Here is a 25,118-nt window from a genome sequence, read left to right as displayed (position 1 = left end):
TCATTGTCACTCGTCACATCACTGAGTGGAACAGGAACAAGACGACCGTGTCTGAGAGATGGACAGACATATGTCTGCCTGGGACATCTGCATCTGTGGAGCGCGTGTTCTCATTAATGAATGCACAATGGACACCGAATAAATCTCGACTCAGTATAACAGTCATGAAGGCAATGCTTTTCGTACATCATAATTTTGGATTGGACTGCTCTGCATTTTACGAGAAACTCTTTAAAGACAAGTGCACACTGAGAAAAATTGCTGCCAGTGAAAAGTACAAGGTGGCAACAGTTACAGATGCCGACACACCCTCTACTTCGCATTGATCTGCACTTAGGTAAGGATACATCAATTTCATTTTTGCTGGGAGGGGGCTGTCACATTTTTCACAAGCAGGAATTTCACATCAGTGGTTCAATCTTCTCATAAACTCTGAAAAGTGCATTATCTAGCAACTCTGGCTGAATACACCTAACATTTCTTCGAGAATACAGGGGCCCAGGACTCCTGCTGACAGACCTGGACTGGTGTGCATGAATTGATGCAGTCAAGCAGCTGTAGGGTGATGAATCTGTGGACAGCTGCTGTCTTTGAAACAAGGTCAGCACAGATACGCATATACCGCTGCCTTAAACAGAGAACATATAAGCTTTGAGATGAGCTTGTTTTTTTTTTAAGGCAATGATAAAAATGCCATACGTATTCTGAAGTTCTGGATGGCGAGAGTATATTAAAAGAGTGCTGAATGGAATAGATTGACCTATAATGATAAATATTTCTTGCATTTAAGGGATGATTTCACTGTGATTAATACGTGTTAGCTTCATAAACCTGGTGCCTTTTTCAAAGGGATTTAAGGGCCAATCTAAAACCTGTTCATGTCCAGTTAATTTACTCTATGCTTAACAAACACACCACCTCACATACAGTATACATTTCCTGTCACAAGATTGGACACACTTGACTGAATGTTTCTCATGTTCTTAAAAATCTGTTGATCAAAAGGCTTATGTTTCAATGCTTGAAATTAGTTTTGTAGACAAAAAAATTGTGTGTACATTTCGTTACAAATATAAAACTTGTAATTTGTATAATTATTTAAACTGATGAATGGATAGTGAAGGAAATAGAGGCAACAAGTGCCTAGCATATAGTACATGGGAACTCCTTCAATACTGTTTAAAAAGCATCTTAGGTGGATGTCTTATGAAATGAGAAATGAGTCTCAGAGTGTGCAAAGCTGTAATCTAAGCAAAGGGTACCTACATTGAAGAATATATATATATATATATATATATATATATATATATATATATATATATATATATATATATATATATATAGTGACCTCAGTAACTCACCATTTGTTGGATCACTCCCATTCCTTAGCTCCTTGGCGTTGAGCCGAATTTTTTAGTTGTCTTTAGGAAGTTTGGAACATCCACCTCATGTTTACTCTGCTATGCACTATTTCTGAGTGATTTGTCTCTGTGACAAACACACAGGAATGTTTAAATTGTGTGTCTCTCTTTTCTGCAGACATTCCTTATTGTATGGAAGGATACAATAAATTAGTGCTGATCCAGTCTACTGGGAGACGCATGATGTGTGATATAAGAGAACCGCTCATATAGACATACCATTCCCACACAGTGAAACAGGGCTGGTTTATGTCATGTACACCTCAATAATCTGCAGTTATAGCTCTGACTTTTCTCAACTTAAGTCTAAAGACTTTTATCAGTCAAATGAAGACCATTGTTGAAGCAAACATTATGACAGAGCTTAAACTTTCAAAGAAAAGACTATACTGCCCCTAAACTGCCATGTCCACACCAGTATGTTTTCAGTTGAATACTTGGATGAGGGGCGTAAACCTAGCAAAATTCATAATTTCCTAACATCATTGTTTTCCAGTGTATGAGGTACTAGTGAGGTAGAGTTTCACCAGTCACGAAAAGTCATCCTGACCTGTATTCACAGATGAATAGACCCGCATCAAATGAAAATATGGGTGGCTTTTTGTCCCATATTTTTAAGCCAGGCCCAGACGTACCCCAGTTGGATGGCGAAATCGTCAACATGAACTTTTTTCAAAGTTTCCAGTACTTGACAGCTTTTTCAAAAGTCTCCGGTTTTGGTGAGAAAAAATGCAGTTCCAGTGTAGAGGAGAGGGGTAAACGTAACAAAAATCCATTTTCTGTTTCCCAATGTCATTGTTTTCCCAAGTATGCGGTACATGAGAGCGTTTTCGAAAGTCTCTGTTTTTGGTGAAGGTAAATGTCTACATTTTTGGTGGATGTATATGCCGTTCATGTGTGTATAAGAGGTGTCACAACTCCATTTTACGTTTCCTAACATAATTGTTTTCTATAGTATGTGGTACAAGACAGCATTTGTCATAGTCCTGTCACTCTGTCAGTCTGGGTTTTCGTGTGACAGGACCATGACATCATCGTCTTGTGTTTCATTTTCCATCTCTGTGTGAGCGCACGGTTAAGGTTGTTATTTCCCTGCCATGCGCTTCTCTGTTGGTCTCATGTTTCATGTCCGGAGCATGGTGTCTGGATCCTGATTTCCTTGTCTGGTTCGATTTCGGTCTGTCTGGATCCAGACACACATGCTCCATTTTCTGTCTGTTATTGATGTGAGTGCAATGCTTTCAGGTGTTTGTGTGTTGTGAGAGCACATGGCTTTGTTTTGTTTCTGTATTGTTGCATGTCTCTCAGTCTTGCATCATACCCCGCCTCCTTGTTTTCCTATTATTAGTTAATTTGCCTCACCTGTCCCCTTGTTAACCTGTTTGATTTCTCTCCCTATTTTAGTGTCCTCGTGTGTGTTGTCCAGTACCAGTTCATCTTGTTTCGTGTCTCATGTCGGTCCTGTTTGTCATTCCTTCTGTCGGTCCTGTTCCCAGTGCGTCCACCCCAGCCCAACTCCATTCGGCTCTACATTGGACTTTGTGTTTCTCCCCTATGGGGTAGTTTATGTTGGTTTTGTTTATTTTGTATTAATAAACTCCCTTATGTTTTCACTCTGCATTTGGGTCCTGAGCCTCTGCTGATTCTTGACAGCGTTTTCGAAAGTCTTGGTTTTTGGCGGAGGTAAATGCCGTTCCAGTGTGCATAAGTGGCATAAACATAGCAAAACTTCATTTTCCGTTTCCTAAAATCATTGTTTTCTATAGTATGTGGCACAAGAGAGCATTTCCGAAAGTCTCTTTTTTTGGCGGAGGTAACTGCCGTTCCAGTGTGTATAAGTAGCATAAACATAGCAAAACTCCATTTTACTTTTCATAACATCATTGTTATCAAAAGTATGCAGTACTAGAGAGAGTTATTAAAGGTTTTTGATTTTGGAAGAAAACCGCTGTTGCAATATGGATCCAAAAATGTATTGGTGTGGATGTTACCTTCGAAAACATATCCTACATAACACGAACCTGAGTATCTATAATTCTTATAATATGGTTACATTGCATTTACGTAGTATAAGCACAGCTTCATTGGAATTCCAGAGGGAGGAATGCATGTCTTGGGTTAATTAAGTGAAGATCATAAGACGCCTGTGGAGCAGTGGTATAACAGTCAACACAGGAGGTAAAGAATCTGATTTAGTACAGAGGTCAGAGAACACTGAAACCTTCGCATGAGAAGAGCTCTGGGTAAGAAACACAGATGCTGGGGAAATCCTTCAAATGAGGCCACTGGTTAATGATTGCATGACACACAATATGTCTGGATGGACTCAAAGCTGCCATCATCCTATATCAGACACCAAAAAACAAAAGTGTTTTTTTTTAATGAACTGCTGACATAATAAATCCTTAAATATGCGTCTGTAGTGGTAGATTGCCTTAGCGTGCATACTGAATATTTGAAGGTCTTTTCAGAACTGCTGTTTCTCTACAAATGTCACAAGATGAAGAGGCTTGTAGAGGCTTTTGTTGTTTTGAATCTGCTTAAACCCATTGAAAACAATTACTGTAGTGTGAGTAGTATATTTTGTTTCACTTGACAAACATAATAGCAATAATAATAAATCTAGATCTTAGTTTCTACATTATTTAGTTAAGATTCTCATTAAATTGTTCTAATCTTTTCAACAGTGTTTATTGTTTAAAGGGATAGTTTACCCCAGAATGAAAATTCTCTCATCATTTACTCACCCTCATGCCATCCCATATGTGGATGACTTTCTTTCTTTCGCTGAACACAAATTAAGATTTTTAGAAGAATATCTCATACAATGCAATGCAAGAGACTCAGTGGTTAAATCTATTTCTTCAGAAGTGATATGATAGGTGTGAGTGAGAAACAGATCAATATTTAAGTCCTTTTTACTATAAATATCCACGTTCACATTCTTCTTCTTTTGTTTTTGTCAATTTGCATTCCTAGTGCATATTGCCACCTACTGGGCAGGGTAAATAAATATTGTGTGTTTTTTTGTCTTCAACTCTGTAGCTCAACAGTACACAATTTGTTTCTGTAACACCTGTTTTACACCGCACGCCGAAGTACGACAGAAGCAGTGACATTTTTTTCTGCATCCGTGTTAACAAATGAGTGTATTTCCATCGGAAGCAGAAGCAGCGCGTGAGCAGCAGAGCAGCGGGAGTTTTGACGAAGAATCTATTTTTGCAGTGCAGCTCACGCTGAATTAAAGTGAAAGTGCACTGTTGATGAACATCATGAAGAGGAGTTTACACAAAAAAGTAGATATTGCACAGAATAAGCATATATTTGTAGTCTAATGTGTTTTTATTTAATTACAGCTCGTATGAAAAAAAATCATAAAAAATAAAAATAAATCCACACAAAAACAAAATAAAATTATTTAAATTTTATATATATATATATATATATATATATATAACAGACATATGGTTTTATCATTTCTACAAGTCATAGGCTTAAAGAAAAATATAAAAATACCCTTTATATACTATGAGAGCAGGTCTAAAGGGTTAACAGCAATACACATATACAGCCAAGTGCAGCCAAATGTAAACAAATGTATGCAACAGTGTGGTTGGTAAATCCAGAGCTAATCTCAGTCTTGTATTGAAAGACACTTATAATAACCTCGTGCGACCACATGACCTCATGCGAGGACTCGCTATTTTAGATTCGCTAAACGTAACGCATAATTCAAATGAATAAAAACCGAATGAATACTGTTCACAAGACTCTAGACTGTCATTTAAAGGGTTAACTTCTGCTGCACATGACACAACTGTCGATTTCCTTGAAGCGCTCCTACGGATGCAGCACCAACAAAAGTGCCTCTGGTAAGAAATCTCTTTAAGTTTTTTCATTGAAACCTGTTTGGTTGTAAAGAATAGCATCTCTAGTTCCACTGCCACTTTAGAAAATCAGTTCATTTTTTGCGCGTCAGCACCCTGATAAACATGAAGTACTCGGTTGAGTGCTGTGGAGCAGTTTTCTGACAGATGTTCCAAAAACATGTTCGTTATTTTGAATAACTTTTCACAGTAACAAACCTGTGGGTCATTTCACTTCATTTTAATAAAAATAATATATTTGTTTGTTAACACTGTACAGTATGGTGCTATTCATTAACATTAGTAAATGCATTCCTATATATTTACTCTGCATTTTCAGAATAAATGTATTCAACCAAAAGCTGAAAAATTTTGCTTTCAGAGGCTTTATATGGAGCTAGGATGAAAATAAGGTGCATTTCAAACTGTTCTGAGATCAGTGCAGACAGACAGCACACTAGAGGATAAGTCATTCCCTAAATAGGGAGCAAGGGAGAAAGGGTGCACCCTATAGCTTTCCTATGCAGCTAAGTGCATTCAATTCTAAAATCTGACCAACATTTCTGTTTCAGGCTGCAGATGATGTTTGGACTGCTTATCATGTTTGGCAGACATGGGACAATGATAATCAGTACATAGATTCAGAATTGTATAATTAAAAATGTTATTTTTACATGGTTCGCAGTGATTGGATGATTACTTTGAATAAGAATTATGTATTCATCTTTCTAGAAAATCAGCTGTAATGTCTATAACGTATCAAAAACATGAATAACCAACACTCCTGGACACATAATAAACTATTTGATGAAAACAATTTGACTTTCTATAGCTTGGTATTTCTTAAAATTTCACAATATAGTCCTGCTGTCCACATATGAGGACATCAATTTTTAGGCAAACTATTTGCTTGCTTATTAAGTGCTACTAGTTACAAATCAAAAAATGTAATGGAAAATGCACGGGTCTCAGGAGTTTAAAGTGCTCTATTGCCCTCAACTTTTTATAAGGACTAATTAACAAAGGTAAAAAACATGGGATGCTGTACATGGCTGTTGGTAAAGATGGTGAGTTATCATACCGGAAGTGCGTCCTTTTTTGTGAGGAAAGTATTTAACACTTGAACTTTTTGGCTGGTGTTTCAACAAATAGATATCGCTATTCAATGGTTTTGTATAATTACTTTTTTCTATATTTTTAAGCTATATTATTAAGCGTGATCGAGCCAAACCGAGTGGTCAAACCGGCCACTGTAGTGCAAAACAGCATTCAGGCTCAGTGTCCTCCCCTTCCCCTAAATAATTATGTTTAAAAATGAGCAGAGCTTATTGTGTTAGCTGTCACTAGATGAAATAATTCTACAAAACTGCATTAGATAACACCAGCATCATGTAAATAAGATTTCATGGCGATCAAGCTAGTAACACTTATTAATAGCTACCTCCTGATAACCATTTTATAAATTTGTTTTCTGTATAGAGCACAGCAGTTACTGCAGCAGAAATGCTGCTGATGTAAAAGCACAAGCATTGTTTGCTGCGAATTTGTTGTGATACACTGCTTCGGTTCGGTTTCGGCGTGCGATGTAAAATGTCATGGTTACTTGCGTAATCTCTGTTCCCTGATGGAGGGAACGAGACATTGTGTCGATGTAGTGACACTAGGGGTCACTCTTGGGAGCCAGAGAAACCTCTGGTCTTTGATAAAAGGCCAATGAAAATTGGCGAGTGGTATTTGCATGCCACTCCCCCGGACATACGGGTATAAAAGGAGCTGGTATGCAACCACTCATTCAGGTTTTATGCTGAGGAGCCGAGACAAAGTCCGTTGTGGCAGGAGGGACACATCAGGGAACGGAGGTTACGCAAGTAACCATGACGTTCCCAATCTGTCACTCACTCGACGTTGTGTCGATATAGTGACACTAGGGGTCCCTATACAATATGCCGCAACTGGCTGAACTGTGTTATGTGAACTGGCGGTGTGTGACAAGCAGACAACTGTGTGCCTCGTAGCCAGCGCACCAGGCCGACACGTAACCTCCCCCAACATAGTTATGAGTGTCGAACGGCCCTTTGGGGACAAGTCAGCTACCCAAAAGAAAGAGACAGGCTAGCCCAGTCGTGGCCTCTTTTCCCCTTCTTTTTTTTCATTCCCTAAAAAAAAGGGGGATTATCCGACTGGGCCGACCAGGTGTAGTCGGGGGGTGTCCCTCCCAAGGGGAGGACACCGCGGAGACCACACCTCGCCCAGAGAGAGGGGGGTATTTAAGTGGAAAATACGTCACATGGTAGATCCTACCCAATGGGGGAGGAGTTACTACAAACATGGAGACTGTGGCAGAGGGGGCTCTGCCCAAGGAAGATGCAGTTTGCCAACAGGGAAACAAATTAGCGGAAGATATACATTGCATCGGGTTACCTTACAGGGAACCGCCACATGTGGAGCACCTACCCCAGAACAGGGCTCTTAGTTAGCACGTGTACTGGGCCGGCAGCGAGTCTCTCCGAAAACTCGACTGCCACAGGGCTTGGAGGAAGTCAACCAGGAAACATAGTTTGTGAACACTACTGGGAATTAATGGCGCACATCTTCAGCTCAGTGGAGGTGAAAGGTGCTATGTGCAAGCGATACACCCGGCCAGCTATCCCGGGCTTATCTGCTTGTATTGCGTGCCACTACCCAGGACGAAACTGATTCCACCCGGAGGTTGTAGAACCTCGCAACCTCCTGAACCTCCTGAACTCTTGGGTACTGCAGCCACTTGGGCATGCAGCGCAATTAAATGCAAAGGTAACAAAAGATTTTCCTCCCGGCCCTCGACCGGGGGATGGAGTGGTCTGCTTACCAGCTCCAGAGCAGTGGGTTTCATCATCCCTGGGTCGCCCATTTCGTGGGTTCTTGACGGCCGCGAGACGGGTGGCGTCTGCTTCCTGTGGTGGGCTCCACGCCGGGGCCGGGCCGCAGGGGTGGGCTGCAGCAGAGCCGATGCAGTCACGCAGGGGGACGCCCTTGGTGACGAGCAGATGGGGTGCGGGATCTTGAACCACACCGGGGCAGGATGTGCTGGATAACCTCTGTCTGCTGCTTCACCACTGAGAACTGCTGGGCAAAGTCCTCGTTTGTAGCCGGACTGGCCAACTTGGGAAATGGGGGCAGCAAGGAACTGTGCCTTGTCGGCCTCTCCCATCTCGACCAGGTTGAGCCAAAGGTGGCACTCCTGGACCACCAAGGTGGACTTCGCCCGCCCGAGAGATTGCGCCGTGACCTTCGTCGCCCGGAGAGCGAGGTCGGTCGCTGAGCACAGCTCCTGCATCAATCCTGGGGCGGAACTACCCTCGTGCAGTTCCTTTAGCACCTTGGTGGACTTGCAGGAGAGCCATAGCGTGCAAGGCGGAGGCAGCTTCGCGGCACCGTAGGCCTTGGCCGTCAGAGACAATGTAAACCTACAGGCCTTGGACACGCCAGTGATAGACAGTGATCGTGACGCGCCAGGTGGTGGCGCTCTGCGGGCATAGGTGCACCGCGAGCACCTTTATCCACCGGGAGGATTGCCGAATAGCCCTTGGCCGCCCCACCATCGAGGTTAGTGAGGGTGGGGAAGCTGAAAGATCGGGACCGGGCAGTAAAAAGTGCCTCCCACGACCTTGTCAGCTCTTCATGCACTTCCGGGAAGAATGGATCAGGGGCGGGGCGTGGCTTTGAGCGGCGCCGCGAGCCCAGGAACCAATCATCAAGCCGCGAGGGTTCAGGGGAGAGCGGAGGCTTCCACTCTAGCCCGATGCTCGCGGCTGCCCGGGAAAGTATGTCGTCATCTCCGCGTCAGCCTGTGATTGGGCGATGGCACCCGAAGGGAGGAGCCCAGCTGAGGCTTCCGCGTCCGACTGGACGAGCCCACTCTCCGAAGCTGCGTTCGAGAGCTCATCACATTCACGGGCTCCGAATAAGAGGTCGAACTCGCCATGAGACAAGCCGGCGGACTCATCCGGAAGTCCGATCGGGGCAGACGAGCGTGCTGGGGAATGGGAGGTCCGCGGGGGGATACCCGGCAGAGGCAGTCTCATTGGGGTCCCCAAATCGCCCCCAGTGCTATCCGCGCTGGCCTCATACCCGTGGGTAGAAGGACCAAGGCAGGGAGCCTCTGGGGTGGCTTGCTTTATTACGAAGGTAAGCCGCGACTGCATCGTTGCCATGGACATGTTCTCGCAATGAGTACATGACCCATCCACGAACGTTGTCTCCGTGTGAGCAGTGCCCAGACATGAAAAACAGTGATCGTGACCGTCAGAAGGCGAGAGATAACAAGCGCAACCAGGAATAAAACACAAAGGAAAGGCATCTTTAAAAAGACGCGTCTTTAAAAAGACGTTCCATGTGTGCCGCTCTTTTAGAGAAATATACTCTTTTAGAGAAATATACTCTTATTTCTGCCGAAGCGCCCAGGGGCATTCTCTGCAGTGCACCAGTGCAGAGGAGGGAGAAGCCGCTGAAATGAGCCGTCAGATCCAGCAGAGGTGAATGAACAGTCGTGGGAATTCAGCTCAGTGAGCATGACCGTTCGGCTCCGAAGAGAAAATCTGAATGAGTGGTTGCATACCAGCTCCTTTTATACCCGTATGTCCGGGGAAGTGGCATGCAAATACCACTCGCCAATTTTCATTGGCCTTTTATCAAAGACCAGAGGTGTCTCGGGCTCCCAAGAGTGACCCCTAGTGTCACTACATCGACACAACGTCGAGTGAGTGACATAGGGAACAGGCTTAACTCTTATAAGTGTGACGGTGGACTTCCAATCTCTATGGGCCCTTTTCACAGAGCTGTTATGATGCGTTTGCGCCTCCTTTAACAACGTAAATGTAGCAAACTTTTTTATATTTCCAATTTTACAAATATTTAGTGTAAATTTATAACATTGTACTATGTATAATATTACCGTTTAATATGTTTTAAAGAAATCAGTTACCACAGATGTGATGTGGCTTCTAACACAGCTCCTTAGGGAGTGACAGAAAATACAGCCTGTTTCTCTTTTCTTAGTGCTGTTATCCAGAACTTTATATTTTTATCTTCTTTTGCAAAGCTGTGAAAGCATAACTGTTGATTTTTTCTTAAGATGTTGGAGCAAACGGGTAAGCAAAAATTAAATTTGCTGTGGTCCCCCATTCACCGCCATTCAAGTTTATCGGATGTGTGAAAAGGGTCCATCAAGGCATGCTAAAGAATAATAAACATGTTACATTATAGTGTAATAGAAAAATAAACTTCTTTATTTAGGAAGTGAGAAATTAACAGCAGCACCCGTCTGTTTTACGCTCTACTACTCAACTTCAGGGTGTGTTCACCCCTAAATTTGACTCCCATGAGAAACAATAAAAAACAGGAACCAACCAAAAAACACATTGTGAATACATAATTGTAAATCCAATAAATAATTCAATATGAAATGTTTTAAAAGTGGCAAATAAAATACATAAATAATAAAATAACTAATTATATTGCTTATTATTATTTATAACTGTTGTTATATAGTAACCCCATAAAATGTTCTTCCACAATTAAAATATGCAACTACCTATGTGGCAAACCAATTCAATTCCATGTAATATATAAATTACAATTTAAATGCTACAAATCTGGCAATGGTTATCACATTTATGGTTCTCAAAGAAGACATATAAGCCATACGTTTTCATTTATGTATGTTTTTTTTTTTTTTTTTTTTTTTTTTTTTGCATTTTACATAAACAGAACAGAAAGGAAACACATTCCCACATGCACAGTGCATCAGGGAGGTGTCCCCACCCCATCTTAATTGTCTCTACTGTCATTGGCCTTCCTCAAACCTGCAGCCAATTCAAAACCAGACGCCACTTTCTGGACTCCCCCCACAAGCCACAGATAGTGGGAAGAGTGAGAGAATTGTAAATGTGAGGGAGAGTCACTCACCCAGATAGGAAGAGCAGAGCAGAGACAGAGAACATGCCAGCATACGCCACCAATATGAGGATCAAGTTCCCCATTTTGGCCTTGATACTGGAAGCTGTAACCATTGTCCTGTACACACTCTTTGTAGTTTATGATACTGGTGATAAACATGGACATGACGGGGGTCACCATGCTGCAGGGAATGAAAGTCATCATGAAACCCCAATGAAACTCTACCCCCGTAAGTATCTCTCAGATCACTTCTGATTTTTAAAAAAGCTGGCATGTCCCGTGGTGTGACATCCTAAAGGTGAAAATGGATTCATATGGACAATTAGACAGTTGTTTTGGAAATTGTTATTTCACTTGAACTGATAAGTTCAAAAATGTTGATAACTTATCAGTTATGTGGCTTCAGATCTGTGATATTGCTGTAACAGTGGTAGAAGTAGAGCATATTTCTTATTTTCTCACCAAAGACATAACATTGAATAAAAGGTTTAGCCTAATGGATGGTTTTGTGTTGTTATCCTTCCTGCATATTAATTAATCCACTTAAAAAACTGATAATTATGCACGACTGAGTGTCATGGCACACATTCTTACTCATCAGTGTTCAGCAAAAAAAAAAAAAAAAACATCAGGTAGAAATTGCTCCACAAGGTAAAAAATGGTAGGTTTCCATTTTTACTATGTAGGAAAGAACAATTAGATCATGTAATATCTCAGTTGTTTCTCCTCGACAGCAATGAGTTTTAATGGAAAGCAAACTGATTCCTAGATTAGTTTCCTGCTTCTTGGATTTCCCCCCTGAGGACAAGATCTAGTACTCTAAACTGGTCTAAAGTTTCAGAAGGAAACTAACAATGTCACAGACTATGCTCGAATTTACCAAGATACAAAAGTCAGAGATCTCAATATGAACTGAAATTCTTACCCGACCAAATTATCTGAGCTATATGCTATCCATGTAAATTGATTAATGAAACATAACTAAGAACTCAGTTAGGTTTCCTGAGCTATGACAGAGCAACCTTTGAGCTAAAAAAAATTCCTTTGGGTCATTTCTGCGAAGCCTTTGGCGGCAACATGTCACTAATGTTCATTTAACATGCAAGATCCTAAAAATACTCCCTTCAGAGAGAAGCTAATGCCATGTCTCTCTTTCCTTGACAAAGACGAGGAGGGTGATGAAGTTCAGCTTTAGTGTTTTCTATATGTCAACCATCTAGAGAATTCCAGCCTTTATTTCTATTATAAGAGGAAATATTCGTATTAACGGGGATTTCCACATGCAGTGCAAATAGACTGTATGGGACAATTCAAACTTAAGTTACATTCCTTTAATTTTCTCTACATGCCATACTAATTTGCAGAGATGGCATGCATTGGTTGTAAAATGCACTTTTTTATGTTTAACTTCATGTTGCACACATGGCTGCTTGGACATGGTTGGGACTGAACTCAAGGGTGTAGAGAGTATGAACATGCAAGATAAGTGTCAATGCCACATGCACGCTCAACGTTTTGAATCAACCCTTCACAATTTGTCAGTTGACTCATTTGCTTAGGTTTCAAATTTTAAAGTACTTAAAGAACTTTACTGTTAAAAGAATAGGGATATGGTCATTGGATGCATTTGTATAGCAACTGATGAAAACTGTCATCTTTTTAAATTACAGTTGTTATTTGTGGTTGTTACAGTACTTCATAGAGATACTGGGCTGTTCCAGCCTCCTTTATCTTATAAACAACAATTTTCTCAACAAACAACAGCTTAATTGTGCAGTTCAGTGCAGTCTCCTGAAGATTCACCACTTTTCAATGTATTCAATCTGCTATAGAGTGGTAAAGGTATACATTTCTGACAGTTATGAGACCAAGTGTACACATTTTCTGTAATTGAAGTCTAGATCCATACTTGCATATACATGTGTGTGTATATATATATATATACACACAAGTTAATTCCGGTCCTCGAATCTGATTGGACGAGAGACGTTCCATGAGTACTGATGGTCTCACACCATCAGCACTCGGACACTTCACTGTGTGTAACACTCCGCTTGTGTTCGTGCTGTTCTAAACTAAAGCGTAAGAGCAGTGCAGATGTGTTAAAAGCCATCTGTCTCTTTACATTTAATATTGTAACATTACATATTTTAGCCAGCAGGTGGAGGCAAAAGACCATTTTTGTGTGTAATATGAGCCAGTTTGTGACATGAAGTGAGTCAGCATCATTCGGTGTTTATATTCAACAGTGCTCCGTGATCGCTCATATTAATACTACACTACTAAAGCTAGGAAATAGCTTTAAACGGCTTTAAACTAACAGGGCTCATCACAGCTGAGAGACACAACAGACTGATTAATTACACAAACTCAAGGCGCTTACCTCTTACCAGAGTTTCCACATTGGAGGGGAGAAAATGGCAGAGGACATTGCGGTTTCTATAGTGAAAGACACATGTGCACCAGCTACCACGAAATAGAGAGGAATACCCCCGCTTGGACAGTTATTTTTCCACTGAGAATATAGGATGCATTTCACCAAAATCTTCAGAAAGCTGACTAACAGACTACAGCATCATCAACAGGTGATCACACATGCTCCATCTCTCTCTCTCTCTCTCTCTCTCTCTCTCACACACACACACACACACACACACACACACACACAAACTCGTTTTTAAATATCATTGTGGGGACTCTCCATAGACTTCCATGCATTTTATGGATTTTATACAGATCTAACAATAATTTCTATCCCCTAACCCTAACCCTACCCCTAAACCTAACCCTCACAGAAACCTTTTTGCATTTTTACATTTTCTAAAAAACATTGTTTAGTATGTTTAATAAGTTTCATTTCCCTCGTGGGGACCACTGGCTGGGCCACACAAGGTAGGTGATCTCAGGTTTTACTATCCTTGTGGGGACATTTCGTCCCCACAATGTAGTATAAACATGTACACACATACACACTACTTATTCATGTGAATTTAGTACAATGCATAAAATCATCAGATACGGGTCAGGGCCTTCAGTTAATGCTCACATCAACCATCAGAATGGGGAAAAAATTTGATCTTGGTGATTTTGACCGTGTCATGATTGTTGGTGCCAGATGCTGGTTTGAGTATTTCTGTAACTGCTGATCTCTTGGGATTTTTATGCACAACAGTCTCTAGAATTTACTCTGAATGGTGCCAAAAACAAAAAACATCCAGTGAGCGGCAGTTCTGTGGATGGAAACACCTTGTTGATGAGAGAAGTCAACGGAGAATGGCCAGGGCTGCATTTCCCAATAACGATTGATCTTAAGCGGTTAAGAGCATTTTCTACAAGCAATTTTACAAACGTTCGTAATTTTTTACGTGCGCTTCCCAAAACTGCACTTAACATGAACGTGTGAGGACACAATTTAAGTGCTACTTTAGAGAGTTGCTGTCCATGTGACAGTGCTGAAATATGACCGTATAGTGCTGTTCGCCATAACTTAATTATATTTGTGCGTAACTTTTCAATCATTTGTAATTTACCTCGCTAAAATTTGTTTTAAAATATTTTCTTATATATTCGACCTAATTAATTGCATATTTACATACTGTTTTTACAATAATTTTGTGCAGAACAATCTTTTTCTTTTACACAATCTGCTTCCATAATCAGGTGTGCATTTGTAATATTTCGTTTTCATAAATTCCTCTCGATATAAAAGCTCCCAGAATTAGTGAAGACAGTGGAGGCCCTGTGTATGATCCTGCAAATTACAAGCATTCATTGAATATTATGAGGTTCACCGTCATTGCTGAGAGCAAAATGAGATGTTTGGAAGATGCGCTTTAGGGACATTCACCAATAAAGCGGAGGTCTGCTTTTATTCCCAACAGTGATTACGGTGACAGCAATGCTGCATGTACGGTAATACACAACTTGTAGTGCTGGCGAGAGAGACTTTGGTGTCAGACAGGAAGAAGAGACGAGGATAAAAGCATCTGCCAAATGACTAAATGTAAATGTAGGATGATGAGCAAATATATATACGAACGATTTTCATGCACGGCAGCAAGTTAATGACTTTTTTCTTCTCTCTCTCTAATATTAATTTATACAGTTGTCTGCATCAATAATGCCACCACTTTGTTGTTTCCAACTAGTCCACACAAATAACTAAATTTATTTACTAATTAATCTGTTCATCTATTTAAACTATCTATTTTGTGCATTTCATTTATTATTATTATTATTATTATGATTATTGTTATGATTATTATGATTATTATTATTATTATTATTAAACTTGTCTGTTACAAAAAAAAAACACCTGATATTAAAGTCTCAGCATAAAGTGTAGCTATTGGTATTTAAATTGTATGAAGTGAAATTTTGCGATTGTCCTGCAGGTGTCTGCATAGGTCTATGTGCTTACGATGCTCTTAGTGCTGTGCGATTACTCCAGAGCACTCTTTCAAGTACTACTTAAGCTACGATGCTTTTGGGAAACGGGCCGCAAAACTAAGATGAATTGTAAGATGGATTCTACAATCTATTTAAGCTTACGATGCTTTTGGGAAACAAGGCCCAGACTGGTTCGAGCTCACAGAAAGGCTACGGTAACTCAGATAACCACTCTGTACCACTCTTGTAGTGAGCAGAATAGCGTCTGAGAATGCACAACCTTGAGGTGGATGGGCTACAACAGGAGAAGGCCACGTCAGGCACTTTATTAGGATCATAGTGTTGATAATAATGTTCTCAGTGAGTGTATAGCTATTGATATCCCGAATAGAAGAATTAAAAGAAGTCGTATTAAAATAATTAACTGTGGCCTTTTATGTAGCTGACCACACTTAATAATATAATACGTAATACATACTTTGCTAAAACCATTTTAGCTTGTTACTGTGTTGTTAATAACAAAGCGTGTAAAGTGATTACTTGCCTCTCTTCAAAAAGCAGAGTGATAACCATATTTCTAAAGCATAAGCATTCTTTGCCACCCAATGAACTTGATGACCTCTTAAAAAACAATGAAAATGAAAAGCATATGTGTCTATAGTCTGGGAAAATTTAGTCCATCTGTCACTTTGGGTTGGGGTCGTACAGGCAAAGCATTCCAGAAATGAGTGAGAAAGGCTTCAAAGAAATGAAAATAAGTGGTATTTACATCTTGGCAAAAGAGAAAACACACATTGCTAAGTTATGTCTACATGCACTAAATTAGTGCTGTCAGAATGTAATTAAGTCGTTGTACATTCGCAGAGAGAAAAAACGTTCCACCCATTAGGAAAATAGGGCCTTTGAGATTTTATCAGCAAATTTGTTGCACATGAAGGATACAAAACGTTCACTGGGAAAATTATTCTGTTTGTTGTAAGAGCCAACAGTTGGGAGAAATTGATTGTGCACCTTTACTCAGCCGTCAAGGTTTTCTTTTTTCCACTTCCAAAGTTTGCACACATGAAATAATCAGTGAAAGGTCCTCTACCTTGCTGACCCAAACACTGCTTATATAGGTATGAAATAAAGATCAATAGAGAAAATCAAAAGAAAAGATCTGAAGGGCTGATAAAGGCTGATAAAGGCTGATAACCTTGGTCATTTAACTTCATCAAATGCTCACTTAAATGTTTTTGGGTGGTTAACAGGTCTGCTTAAAATAAAACCTGATCTCATGAAAAAAAACAAAAAAAACAAAAAAAACATTGACCATGGCGACACTTTTGCAAAATGACATTACGTGGTTCCTTACACGTATCGCGGCAGTTCCAAGGTAAAATGTCCACTATTGGTTAACCTAATCTTAACCGATAGTGTCATAAAAAGCAAATGTATTAATAAAAAACAGATGAGGTTAAGTTTAAATGGAGTTAATTAACAGAGGTTCAGGAGGACCATTTTAATTTTAATCTGACAAATCACAGCCCATGAGGAGGAGTATATAAGCCGCTGCTTACCTGCTTCCTGTGACAGCTCTCCTGACATCCCACCTCCACCCCATCTCCACATATTCTCTAGATTCATTATCTAAATAAAGTCCGGGGTGGTAATCAGGACTCGAGTTGAGTCTCGAGCTCCGAGCCCTCCAGTATATGGACAGCAAGCCAAATACGTTTACTGCTTCAACACAAGATTACATTAACATACGAACTACTGAATGCTCTATGAAGTTTTAAATCAATAAAACCTACTCCCCACCCTAAACCTAACCGATAGTGTCATAAAAAGCAAATGTGAAAAGAAAAATGCAATTGTTAAACTAACCACGTCATTTTGTGTTGCTTCTATGACACTTTTGACTCATGTGTCCACTTGCATGCTCTTCAAGACACATGCTCTATCATTTGAGCTACAGCACAATTTAATCACATTTGAACAAGTTTATAAATGTAGTTGGTTATTTGATGCAAACATTATCAGCTTATAAGTCACACCCTATCCAGTTTACCTGACCAATCACTGGGTGCCGCCATTATGACTCACCATTGCCACTGGAGTGTTTTCTGGTTCTAGTCTCCATAAGAAGCAGTGTAAAAATGAAACGAGCAATCCAGGTGAAAAAAAAAACCAAAAAAAACATTTAGTGTTAGTTGGAGTCAAAATCAGTTCAGGCTCAACTTTTGCAGTTGTTGGACGTGATTACAAATGATATCAATGTAACTAACCTCTGGCCATCGCTTCTCGCCAGATACCCACTTCTTCAACTTTGACGGGTGAGGCACTGTCCAAAGTCGGTCATCACGACTCTGTAAATCAGCACTCTGAAGATCCTTTTTCTTTTTTTTTGTTGCCAATATTCATTAAACGAATAGGCTAAACATAACATTATTCGCTAAGAACATACACAGATATGAATTTAAACACTAAAGACTGGATAACGAAAACAGGTTTCCAGTATGAATCAGATGACACTTTCACGTTCAGGTAAAAAGGTGGATAGTAAAAGTGCCCATTACTCGTGATTTGTGTAAAAAGGAAATAAAAGTCATTGTAGTTTTAGCGACTCTATTGTTCAAGAAAACTAGGAAACTTCCACAATCTGTACAACGAGCCACGTAAAAATTATTTTGTAAAAATGTAGGTATAGTAATGTGTTTCTGTGAGACCAGTTTGGCTTTTTTGCTCAACAACTATCATGATGCAGAAGTAACACAGTGATTCCACAGGAAGTACGAAGGGCAGGAAGGGCTTTGATAGTACATTTGACTCTATCAAAATTTGGGGATACAAACTTTAGGAACCCTTTTTTGGAGGGAAACTTCCATTAATAACCAGTAAAAAAAAGTCATTTGCAAGTCGCTTTGGAAAAAAGCATCTGCTACATGACAAATGTAAAATTTATTGTATTGTGCAATTAAAGATCACATTCTTTTGTTTGTTTTAGATGTCTTGCACAACAAGATAAGGACAAAATTTGGTGATTTTTAATCTTTGCATATTTCTCTGAAGTTTTCCTGTTTAGTCTGTCCAGTACTATCATCGTACAATAGTTATTTGTGCATGGTCTGCCGCCAACATGGAGTATGTTATAAAATGAGGATATGATCATTTATATAGATAGCAAGCAATAAAAATATAAAGCAAGCAAAGAAAATTGAGTTCAGTGAGTCTTTACTTATCAAAGTGCTTCAGCACTAAGGTTGGTCGGTAGTACATACAGAGGTCATCTGTTATCTTGATGAGCTTACCAGATGTTAGACCATAAGTACTATGATTGATGACGATTTGGGTTTGTCCACTGGCAAGTTTAGATTTTGTGTGGAGACCCAGAGGATTACTGAATGGGTGGAGGGTTTCAGAGGCATTCCAAGGAAGCCTGAAGTAATGTTCGCCTGTTCAATGCGTGGTGCCACACCTTGTGGAGGTCCACGCTCCATAGTTCCACTTGTCTCTCCTGGGACTGAGAATGAGACCCTTTTTAAACTTCCTGACAATCATTAATGCGTCTGATTATTATCAGCAAGCACAATGATACAGTTTGTATCCTGTGGTCTGAAAATGGGCCTTTCTGATAAATCAGGTGTTCTGGAACGTATCCTATCCCTCTGTCCAGCGATGTTGACTGCACGGCTTCCTGAGTTGGACAATTTTATATGTAATTTCCTCTCTGCAGGAAATATGGGCAGAGACCAGCAGACAATCAGTATGCATATTCACTTATTGTGAATAATACTGGAATGGTTGTGTAACTTTTTAACTCTAAACATTTCCTTGCTTCTGCTGTTATACAATTCACTCATGTATGGGAAACCAACATACTATAGGAGCATAGAAAAGGCAGGATTTCTTGGAATGAGTCTGATCCTGAATGAAGCTTATTTTAACACTCATTAAAGTCATGTGAAGTGAATAAAATTACAACCATGCCAATAAGGGTAGCTAGAGGTGCTTTCCTATCTTGTCATTCGAAGACTAATAGTAGAGCACACAAGACACAAGACAGTGAAAGAAAGACCATGCTAATTGAATTGTTCCGGCACTTTTGCAGGAACTACTCTTGAACAGACCTCTTGTGTGCTGAGCAGAAATGTTTTACTGTATAAATATACTTACTTGGCATGCAATTATTCCTCAAGAATTTTCCTACTTTACAGCTTAACATGTTAAGCATCCTATGTAAATAGCCATACTGTAGCTTAATATTTATCAGCTCTTTATCCATGTCTGCAGTGTTTCAGGATGTACACGTGATGATCTTCATTGGCTTTGGTTTCTTGATGACTTTCCTGAAGAGATATGGCTTCAGCAGTGTGGGCATCAACCTCTTGTTGGCTGCCTTTGGCTTACAGTGGGGTCTTCTCCTCCAGAATGTCTGGGAAATGCATGGTGGCAAAATAAGAGTGTCCATTGATCGGTAAATGCACATTTACATTACGTTTAAAGGGGTGACTCCAAGTGAACTGACCAGTTATCACTGATTTCATAATGCAACAGCTAAATTCTCAGAGCATCCAATCCATTCACTCCATTCAATTGATAAAAATGGAAATTTCAATAAATAGAGTTAAAAATCGGTACTTGTCCTATAATTCCTTCTTTGTAGGATGATTAATGCTGACTTTAGCACAGCAACGGTTCTGATCTCTTTTGGGGCAGTTCTGGGAAAAACCAGCCCTGTCCAGCTTCTCATCATGACCCTGTTGGAGATCACCATCTTCTGCATTAATGAGCACTTGGTTGTGGAAGTCATAAAGGTTTGTACATTTTTCTACTGTATTTAATTTTACAGAAACTAATGTGTTATTAACAGTTGCATAATATAAGTAGGGACAGATCTTCACAAATCTACAAGTATTCTATCTGATTTGTTACCAAACTAAGGTAATTGTGTTACAAAAAGAAGCTGGACCGAAGATGAACGAAAAGCAGTTTAGGCAATTTTCTATCTCCTTGCTAAAGTTGCCTTTTAGCAGGATAAACTTCATAAACACACCCAGAACAACTGTAACACACAGTGTCCTAAAAACCCTCTTCCTCTTGAAGAAGATACAGGGCATGGATTACCTAGGGTTAAATGAAAGCAATGCAAAAACAAAAACAAAAAGATTCTTAAATAAAAATATATTGATTATTTTTATATTATTACAAACTCTTAAATGTGGAACTTACAGATCTGATGTTAAAAAGTGTCCCAAGTCTCTCAAGGGAATACCTCCTAAGTAAGACTACCGCAGTCGAACATGAACTTTTACCAAACTTTTTTACAGGCTTCTGATGTTGGTGCCTCCATGACCATCCATGCTTTTGGGGCTTACTTTGGATTAGCGGTCGCTCGTGTTCTTTATCGCCCTGGTCTTCGGAATGGTCATGAAAATGATGGATCAGTCTACCACTCAGACTTGTTTGCAATGATCGGTATGTCTAACAGAAATTGTACCTTATTCTTTTTTTTGGGGGGGGGGGTTGTTCTCCCCTTTTCTCCCCAATTTGGAATGCCCAATTCCCAATGACGAATCTCAGTTGCCTCCACTCCTGAAACAGTCAATCCACACATCTTATCACATGGCTTGTTGAGCGCATTACTGCGGAGATCTAGCGCGTGTGGAGACTCACACTATTCTCCGTGGCATCCACGCACAACTCACCACGTGCCCCACCGAGAGCAAGAACCACATTATAGCGACCACAAGGAGGTTAACCCAACGTGACTCTACCCACCATAGCAACTGGTCCAACTGGTTGCTTAGGAAGCCTGACTGGAGTTACTCAGCATGCCCTGGATTCAAACTTGCATCTCCAAGTGTGGTAGTCAGTGTCTTTACTTGCTGAGCTACCCAGGCCCCTAATTGTGCCTTATTCTAACTAAATTTTCACTTTTAAAAAAAATACATATTTTTCACAAAATCATGTTTCCAGGGTCATTGTGCATTTATAAACAATAATTTCAGTATGTTATTTATATAATGTAGAGGATAGACATACAGTCTGTTCAATAGACCAATCCCATTGCATGGTCGCACATGCTCAGTAAGTGATGGCAGAAAGCCAGCAAACTGTTGTGTTAGATTTTACAGATTAGACAGCTAGCACTAGCTAGCTCCTCTAAATTTCACTAAAAGATAATATAAAATAAAAGTAGCCTTCAAGTTCAAAGCTAAGTTTTGGTACACTATGCTAGTAACTAGCAGCTTAACTAGCTAGCTTAGTTATAATCGTAGATTAAATGAAAGTATGAAAAAAGCAGTATTATAATGATATGAGTTAATAACATACCTGTAATAAAATGCTCGTTGCAAAGCAGTGAGTTGAAAATGATCTTCTCTGCCATTGCAATTTTGACAGCCAACAGCACAGCATGACATTTCATTTAGCTTATCCAGACAATTTAAAGGTAGCAGCTAAATTCTGTGGACTGTTGGGTCAGCTAACTACAGGTATGGTTTACTGTTTGAGCCGGTCTCTTTGCCACCACTTCCGACTGTGACGTAGGCCAACGCATTGGTCTATATGTTGTCCTGTTGTGTGTTGATCACTCGGCTGACAAAACATTGAAAATACATCTACCAAAGACAGTCCAGTAGAGAGAAAACATTATCAAATATGGGTTGCGAAGACCTTAATTAAATACAACCTATTAGATGGACAGTACATGTATCACAGCCAAGTTTTCATTCATGTGAAATCAAATATGGTTCATACCCTGATAAAGGTATTGGAGTCAAGGGTACAATGTTAGGGGATTTAAAAAACTATTCGCTTTACATCAGAGCCATCTTGATTTAGGACTGGACCCTTTTTGTTAGGATGCATGAGAACATTAACATTTTGCATCACAGATTTGATAAGCTATAATATGTCTTCACATTTGTATGTATGTGCATGAGAGTTCCAAGACTTATAATTGTCTATAAATGTACCTAGACATGTAATCAAAGAGCATTCTGTCTGTATAGGTACTCATCCACATTCACCTTTCCACTTTTCCTGTGTATGTAGGCACAGTCTTCCTGTGGATGTTCTGGCCCAGTTTTAATTCTGCCATTGCTGATCCTGGTGATGCTCAGCTAACAGCTGTTATCAACACATATTTCTCTCTGGCTGCTTGTGCTCTCGCTGCCTATGCCACCTCCAGCCTGGTGGAGAAAAAGGGAAAACTTGACATGGTAAGCCAAACCTGTCTTTCATTATTTTACCACATCTGATGTTTTAGCAGTCCATGTGCCTATATCGTGTTTTGTTGCACAGGTCCACATTCAGAATGCCACGCTGGCTGGAGGTGTTGCCGTGGGTACCTGCGCTGACATGAACATCCAACCATCTGGAGCAATGCTGATCGGAATTGTTGCAGGCATTATCTCCACCCTTGGCTTCAAGTTCCTCACTGTATGAGTTTGAAACCAGGATGTTACATATACTGTATACAATAAAATATCCAGGACTCAAATAGATATGAATCCATTATTTCTCTATGGTTTCCACAGCCCATCCTGGCCTCTAATCTTGGAATCCAAGACACCTGTGGTGTGCACAACCTACACGGCATGCCGGGCATCCTAGGTGGCCTTGCTGGCATTGTGGCAGCAGCACTTCAAAGGAAGGAAGGGTATAGAGCAGTCCACAGTCATTTATGTTGTTTTTATTTGTTAACACGACATCAATTATTTATCAGTGATTTCATTTTGATTTCCATTTATTTCAGTGTTTCAGCAGCTACTCAGGCAGGTGGTTTGGCATCATCTCTTGGGTTTGCTTTGGTAGGCGGATTGTTCACAGGTGGGTAATTATACCACCACAACCACAAAATTTGCAAGACATTTTCGATGTTAAAATGAGTGCTTGACACTGCCTTATTAAATTACAAACACAAATCTAAGACACAGCAAAGTGAAAAAAATGTTTTCTACCACTTCCAGGTCTGATTATGAAGATTCCATTTTGGGGACAGGCACCTGACCAAAACTGCTTTGATGACTCAATCTACTGGGAGGTAAGTCAAAAGAGTGCTAAATCGGGGGGGCCTGGGTAGCTCAGTGGTAAAATACGCTGGCTACCACCCCTGGAGTTCGCTAGTTCGAATCCCAGGGCATGCTGAGTGACTCCAGCCAGGTCTCCTAAGCAACCAAATTGGCCCGGTTGCTAGGGAGGGTAGAGTCACATGGGGTAACCTCCTCGTGGTCGCTATAACGTGATTCATTCTCGGTGGGGCGCGTGGTGAGTTGAGCGTGGTTGCCGCGGTTGATGGCGTGAAGCCTCCACACGTGCTATGTCTCTGTGGCAATGCGCTCAACAAGCCACATGATAAGATGTGCGGGTTGACGGTCTCAGATGTGGAGGCAACTGGGATTCGTCCTCCACCACCCGGACTGAGGCGAATCACTACGCAACCACAAGGACTTAGAGCGCATTGGGAATTGGGCATTCCAAATTGGGAGAAAAAGGGGAAAAATCCAAAAAAAAAAAAAAAAAAAAGAGTACTAAATCAACAGTTTTTAATGCTCATAAAAAAGCCTGTTTGCTAAAAGGTAATTTTGGATGTGTTTGACATGCAGGTACCTGAGGAAGAGAAGGAGACCGAAGAGCGTTTGGCTCATGGCGATTATTCCAAGAACAAAGCAGAGGCTTAAAATGCTCCTCTCTAAACCAACTCACTTCCCAAATGAAGAGACCTCATCCAATAAGCACCTCAGGGCTTTTCAACTATTAGTATCTACACCACTTATTGAAACCTTCCAAACAGTGAATCCACAGTATATGAGGAGATGTCATGCATTACATGACATCTTCTTTGTTTGTTTGTTTGTTTGTTTGTTTGTTTTTTATGAATACATGTAGCTGAAATTTAGATGCACATGATACATGTAACTCATTATTACACTAATAAGTGGTCTGTGAAACATACTCAAATTAGACATTACATAACATGTTTAAAAGTATATTACCAAAAGTTACACAGTTCTTCAACTGACAACAATGAGAGCAATTAATTATAAGAAAAATAATGGAAATGGCACAATTAAAAAGCTATTGTCGTCATCTGATAACTGACTGACAAGAACTGAGTAAGCAAACCCGACACTATGGAGCTAATAAACATATTTTTGTCAGGACGATCAAAATTGCTCAGTGTTATGGGCCAAAAATCTGAGCCAATCTGAGACTTCTTGCTTAAGTGTCTATCCAAGTAGTTCAATATGTTTTTAATAAGTTTTTTTTTTTTTTTTTTTTTTTTTTTTGTCATCAGTAGAGATGTATCTTCACCAATCTTCATAAGCTTTTATAGCATAAGAATGTTTTTGCAAATCACGCATATTAGTATATGTATACACAAAGAGAGACCCTTCAACATTAAAACATTCTTCCAACAATTATAGTTAGCTATTACTGTAATCAGTAAAAACCTTTATGTATTGATAAACGAAGTATTTTAAACAATTGTATCCTGAAAACTAACCTCAACTTTTAT

At 40.0% G+C, this 25,118-nt stretch overlaps 1 protein-coding gene across 2 annotated transcripts; it reads left to right on the top strand.

The window, feature by feature from the left end:
• The first annotated feature begins 11,157 nt into the window (after positions 1-11,157).
• Positions 11,158-24,910, top strand: LOC127410216 (ammonium transporter Rh type A-like). Of its 2 annotated transcripts, XM_051645366.1 has the most exons (10): positions 11,160-11,453; positions 19,886-20,069; positions 20,259-20,409; positions 20,923-21,070; positions 22,652-22,818; positions 22,901-23,038; positions 23,137-23,258; positions 23,355-23,428; positions 23,569-23,642; positions 24,205-24,910. In XM_051645366.1, the coding sequence occupies exons 1-10, from the start codon at positions 11,267-11,269 to the stop codon at positions 24,277-24,279; spliced, it is 1,320 nt and encodes a 439-aa protein (XP_051501326.1). In that variant the 5' UTR covers positions 11,160-11,266; the 3' UTR covers positions 24,280-24,910. The 2 variants fall into 2 exon arrangements, with proteins under 2 accessions (XP_051501325.1, XP_051501326.1); XM_051645365.1 differs by having other exon boundaries at positions 11,158-11,453; positions 23,137-23,428.
• The last annotated feature ends 208 nt before the right edge of the window (positions 24,911-25,118 follow it).

This window comes from Myxocyprinus asiaticus, chromosome 19 (assembly GCF_019703515.2).
Source record: "Myxocyprinus asiaticus isolate MX2 ecotype Aquarium Trade chromosome 19, UBuf_Myxa_2, whole genome shotgun sequence".
NCBI lineage: Eukaryota > Metazoa > Chordata > Actinopteri > Cypriniformes > Catostomidae > Myxocyprinus > Myxocyprinus asiaticus.
Note: the sequence above shows the minus strand (reverse complement) of the source record. Positions and strands in the feature narration are given on the sequence as shown.

Bases quoted from the DNA above. Each gene is read 5' to 3' on its own strand.
- LOC127410216 (XM_051645365.1), top strand. From the start codon at position 11,267: ATGCCAGCATACGCCACCAATATGAGGATCAAGTTCCCCATTTTGGCC. The intron at 21,071-22,651 runs GTATGTCTAACA...CTGTGTATGTAG, and splicing joins AGACTTGTTTGCAATGATCG to GCACAGTCTTCCTGTGGATG. The intron at 23,429-23,568 runs GTGGGTAATTAT...TACCACTTCCAG, and splicing joins GGTAGGCGGATTGTTCACAG to GTCTGATTATGAAGATTCCA.